Source organism: Propithecus coquereli, unplaced genomic scaffold (assembly GCF_000956105.1).
Source record: "Propithecus coquereli isolate 6110/MARCELLA unplaced genomic scaffold, Pcoq_1.0 Scaffold97, whole genome shotgun sequence".
NCBI classification, from domain to species: Eukaryota; Metazoa; Chordata; class Mammalia; order Primates; family Indriidae; genus Propithecus; species Propithecus coquereli.
The window spans coordinates 3,282,249-3,287,253 of record NW_012156062.1 but is presented as its reverse complement, the minus strand read 5'-3'; the positions used below and the strand labels follow the sequence as shown (position 1 = coordinate 3,287,253).

The 5,005-nt window shown below is 36.4% G+C and overlaps 1 protein-coding gene across 1 annotated transcript in view; it reads left to right on the top strand.

The window, feature by feature from the left end:
- The window catches only part of CDC73 (cell division cycle 73), a 145,359-nt gene that overhangs the window by 45,265 nt on the left and 95,089 nt on the right, over positions 1-5,005 (top strand). The window contains exon 6 of the mRNA XM_012665133.1: positions 1,638-1,702. Within this exon, the coding sequence (XP_012520587.1) occupies positions 1,638-1,702 (65 nt within the window). The remainder of the gene's footprint in view (positions 1-1,637; positions 1,703-5,005) is intronic.

The following is a 5,005-nucleotide window of genomic DNA, read 5'->3' as shown; positions in this document are numbered from 1 at the left end:
GGGAGCACTAAAGGGAGGGAAGGGTATGCCTTTAACCCACATTTGGGTGAGGCAAAGACATAAAGTGTAACTATAATGTTTGTACCCTCACAAAACCCTGGAATAATAAATAAAAAAAAAAAAAGTTTTGTTGGAACACAGCAATACCCATTCATCTATGTATTCTCTGGCTGCTTTAGCTCTGTGACAGTAATATTGAGTCATTTCAGCAGAGTCTATATAGCTTGCAAAGCCTAAAAATGCTATCTGGCCCTTTACAGAAAAAAAATAGCCAACTCTTGGTTAATATTATGGATTCTAGATCCTGATAGCTTATGTCACAGTTACTTTTTGTGCGAATTTTAATGTTATTTTAACTGCATTCATCTCAGTTTTCTCTTGTGTATAATTATAATACTAAGAGTATTAGTACCCGTCTCTTAGGGTTATTGTGGGGATTGAACTAGTTAATAAATAATTAAGTCTCCAGAATAGTGTCTGTTATGTAATAAGCTATTTGAAAATGTTTGCTGTTATTAATACTAGTTCTGTTTCTAAAGAATTTGTTTTAGAGTGACAATTCTACATATCAAGTCATGTTTCCCAAATTATAAATGTATATATGGAGAACTTGGGAAACAGACTTGGAGCAATGATGTAAGGACTTACTTTCGATAGCCTTCATGATGTTGTGGCAATAATGAACCATTTCTGTAATAGGTGATTACTGAGGTAGGACCAACAGGAGTATAACTTCTTGGGATCTTCATTCACGTTGATTTGATTTATGAAAATGTGAGATAGAAGCAAGTAGAAGTTTAAAATATATGATTTTTTTCCCACATAACCTGAAATCTCTATTTAAGTTTCTTTAAAGGATATGTTGCCTTGATGCGGTGAATTTCGTGTGCTGACTTCATTTACTAGATAAAGACACATGCTGAAAATGTGTCTTAGGAGAACAGTGCACTATTCCCTGCAGTGTTTTTCTTTTGGGATGAATTTATAAAAAGCAGAGATTGGCAAATTATAACCCAAAGACCAAATCTGACCTTCTACGGGCCAAATTGGGCTGCCCCCAGTTGAATGCTGCACATATTGCTTATCCTGCTTTTGCACTGTATCTGCAGAATCCAGTGGTTGTGACAGATACTGTATGGCCCACAGTGTGTAAAACATTTACCATATAACCCTTCACAGAAGGGCGTACTGGAACTCTGCCCTGGAACTCCCATTGTTATTTACAACATTGCTTTCTACAAAATGTATAACATATGCCTTATTATAACTTCAGAACACAACTTTTTATAACTTAGGGACTTCTTGTTATCTATTGTACTTCTAGTGGTACCATTGTTGAGTATTAGTAGTAAGTAATTTGGAGGTTATAAAGTATTTTATTCAATGTGATTTTGGAACATAATTGCAGAGATAGTCTTAACCAGCTTCTATACAATAGGCTTATTGGTGTATATGAAACATATTTTGAGGTTGGTGTCCTTTTTAAAGTTAGTATCTTCACAAGTATATAATTCAACTTTATATATAGGCTTTGTATACTGTTGCACTGTCAGATATAATGTAGACTATTATTTTATATTATAGATCATAAAATGCATGATTTATAAAATCTAACAGTAAACCCCCTTTCTTTATAGAAACGGAAGGCTTCAAAATTGACACTATGGGCACCTACCATGGTATGACACTGAAATCTGTAACGGTAAGTTATTTTGACTGCAGATGTTCTTTTGTTCCAGGTGTTAATGTGTGAGTAGCAGATGTTGAAGAAAATCTTTGTTCTCTAGTATTTCCTATTTTGAACATTTGCCTTTAATGACCAGTTGTGCTGATTGATCTGTGTGGTGTATTGTTTGATTCATTGGTATCCTGTTTTGTTTTATTTTGTTTTCAAACTGAGTTGAGTATGGGTAAATAAAAGCTGTTTTGATTAACTCACAAATAGGATGATGCTACCTGATTAGATTATTTAAAGCCTTTGAGTTACAAGGTCAATTTGGGAGAGTTCTTTGCCGTAATATCTTACGTTCTTTAAAAAGGCAGATTGCAGTGGTTGATGTAATGCTGACAAAGTACATACTTGACAGAATCAAATAGTTGTATGTCCGTGAATATAAGCCTTTGGTTCATTTTTAGCAAACTTTTCTTTTTTATTTTTTAACCCCTAAAGTTGTTTATTTCTAGATGTTCTGTCCAAGCCACATTTAACAGTTTGAATTTTTATTTAGTCAATGATAGGACTTGGTGATGTAGAGCAGGAATTCTGTTGACCTAATTTTGCATATTTATATTCTAGAGTATTATGCCTTTTATACCTTAAATACTATGTATATGCATTAATTAGAGTGTCTATATACTTAAAACACTAATATTAAATTTACTTTTGTCTTCACTTGTGAATTATCAGATCTTTTTGGACTCTATATGACATGGAATCATTATATATTTGATGTGATTTCTCAGAATTAAGATATTATCTTTATACCTACTGGGAATTTACCATGCTTTATTTACTCATTTCCAGAAGCAGATAGCAAATAAGAGTATGGAATCTGATTTTAAAAGTTAGAATTTTTAAAAAACTTTTTTAGACTTCAAATTAGGGTTGGGTTTCAGTTATTTTGTCAATATACTTGTTTTAAAATGTCATCAGATTTGTTTGTGATTATTAAAATTGTATGAAGTGGGCGCAGTAGCGTTTTGGGAGGTTGAGGCGGGAGTATCATGTGAGACCAAGAGTTCAAGACTAGCCTGGGCAGTATAGTGAGACCCCCCCATCTCTACAAAAATTATTTTAAAAAAATTGGCTGGTCATGGTGGCTCATGCCTATAGTCCCAGCCACTTGGGAGGCTGAGGTGGGAGGATTATTTGAGTCCAGGAATATGAGGCTGCAGCGAGCTATGATTGTGCCAGTGCACTCCAGCCTGGGCGACAAACTTAGCTAGATTTCCGATACGTATGTTAAGAGGTGTAATGATATCATCATCAACTCTCACTTTCAGGAGGATTTCAGTCTCTCAACTAGGTTATATTCTTAAAAGGAGGAACCCATACATAAGTAACTTCCCCACCCTACCTTTTTATAAAGCTTTTATACATCCTCTTTATAAAGCTTCCTTCATTCTCATTTGGTTGTTGATTAATTTGTTGGTCATCTTTGATTGAAGTGTTAAGGGAGTGCTGTGGTAGCAGCAATAGTCTGGAGTTGTGTCTAAGCCCAGGCCTGCAGAAGATGGACATAGTTGTTTAAGGCTTCCTCCTTAGGGCTCTCTTTCCTTTTTTTCCTTCCTCTCTTCCTTAAGCAAATACTTGTTGAGTGTATGCTGTGCACCATGCCTTGTGCTGGGCGCTGGAACATCAAAGATGAACAAAACCGGATGTGTTCTTGTGGACTTGGTTTATGGTCTGGTTGGGGGGAGACACGTTAGTCCGTCACTCAAATGTAAAATTGTGGAGAGGTGTGCTGTGCCTTAAGAGCCTAGAATCGGGGGTTCTGTTGCGTTAGTCAGAGTACTTCATTGAGGAGGTCGTACTTGAAGTAAGATCTGAAGTTTGTGTAGGAGCTAAATTGGTGAAGATGACAGGAGAGCACATTTTAAGAACAGTGAACAAAAAGCAAGAGTAAACACGCTGTGATGGGAAGAGCATGGCAAGTAAGAAGATTCGAGAGAAGACTGCTGTGCAGATTGGAGGGACGGCTGTGGGGAAGCGTCTTCTTCCTGGGTGGGGTGCAGCCTGCTAGTCCGTAAACGTCAGTGTCACACGGTGTGTCTGCTTCAGCATACTTCGGAGTCATTCATTGTGCCGATCTAAATGTGGCCCCGGATATGTTTCATTAGCCATCCATTATACTGGACATTTTTATTTCACTACCAACATTTAAAAATAAGAGCTTGTCCCATAAACAGTCTGGATTTCTAGCTTCTTTCAAGATGCTGTCCGGCATGGCAGGGTGCTGGGTCGCAGCACCGCAGGGCCACAGCCGCATCCGCCTACGCAGTGGCCGCGGTCTTTGGATATGATGCCTTCTCTAGATTGCCGCAGGCCTCGCTGCTGTGCTGTGCTTTATCTGGCCCTCTTCACTTACTTGTGCTGCCTTCATAGATGCTATTGGCCTTTCAGTTTGAAATTCCTGATAAGCGGTGCCAGCTTGTTAAAGAGAAGGTAATCAGTCGGAAACACGGCAGATGTAAAGCTTTGCATCCCAGCTCTGCACTCATTCTGCTGCTGGTTAAGTTAAGAAGGTGATTTAACCTTTCCATCAGGGGTGTTTTTATTTTATAGTAAAGATAATAGAACTTACATCATAGTATTGTTGGAGAGTAAAGGAGTCACTGTGTGTAAAATGCTTAACACAAAGAGGGCTCAACAAATGATGGCTACTTTCATTATGAATTAATGATTCTATAAATAATCTTATTTTAACTAATATGTTAATGTAGGCAGCTATAGCTTCATTGATATATTTAACATTGCCTGTTCGATGATTCAATTTTCATTCAAAGTTATGAAGATTGATTTATTTAAATACTAAGAGAATTCTTTTCCTCTCAAGTAATGGGGGTATTTTTTACTACAGCTGTGTATGTTTATCTTATAGCAGAGAGCTTTCGCCTTTGAGAGAAAATAGCTACAAAGAAGTTTTATAAAGAGGATGATAACTAGGCTAGCCTTTTCCATCTGTTAGGGCTCATATATAGAAAGAAATGTAACTTCTTTAGATTTAAATTATTTACTTTGGTCTAAATAGTATATAAAGTATTTGAAATTTTAATACGTAGTCACAGAATTTAAGTAGGAATATTACTTTTATAATAGGTGATTTTTGACACTGCATTTAGACTGGAATATTATTCTGCTTGAGAATATTATATTGCACTTGCAATAATTTTCAAAACTCTTGGTTGTCTTGATATTTCAGGGAACAGGATTTTTGATCCTAAGTCAGCCTGAACAGTATTAAGGTGTACCCCCTAAACAAAACAACATTATTTGGTTTCTTAT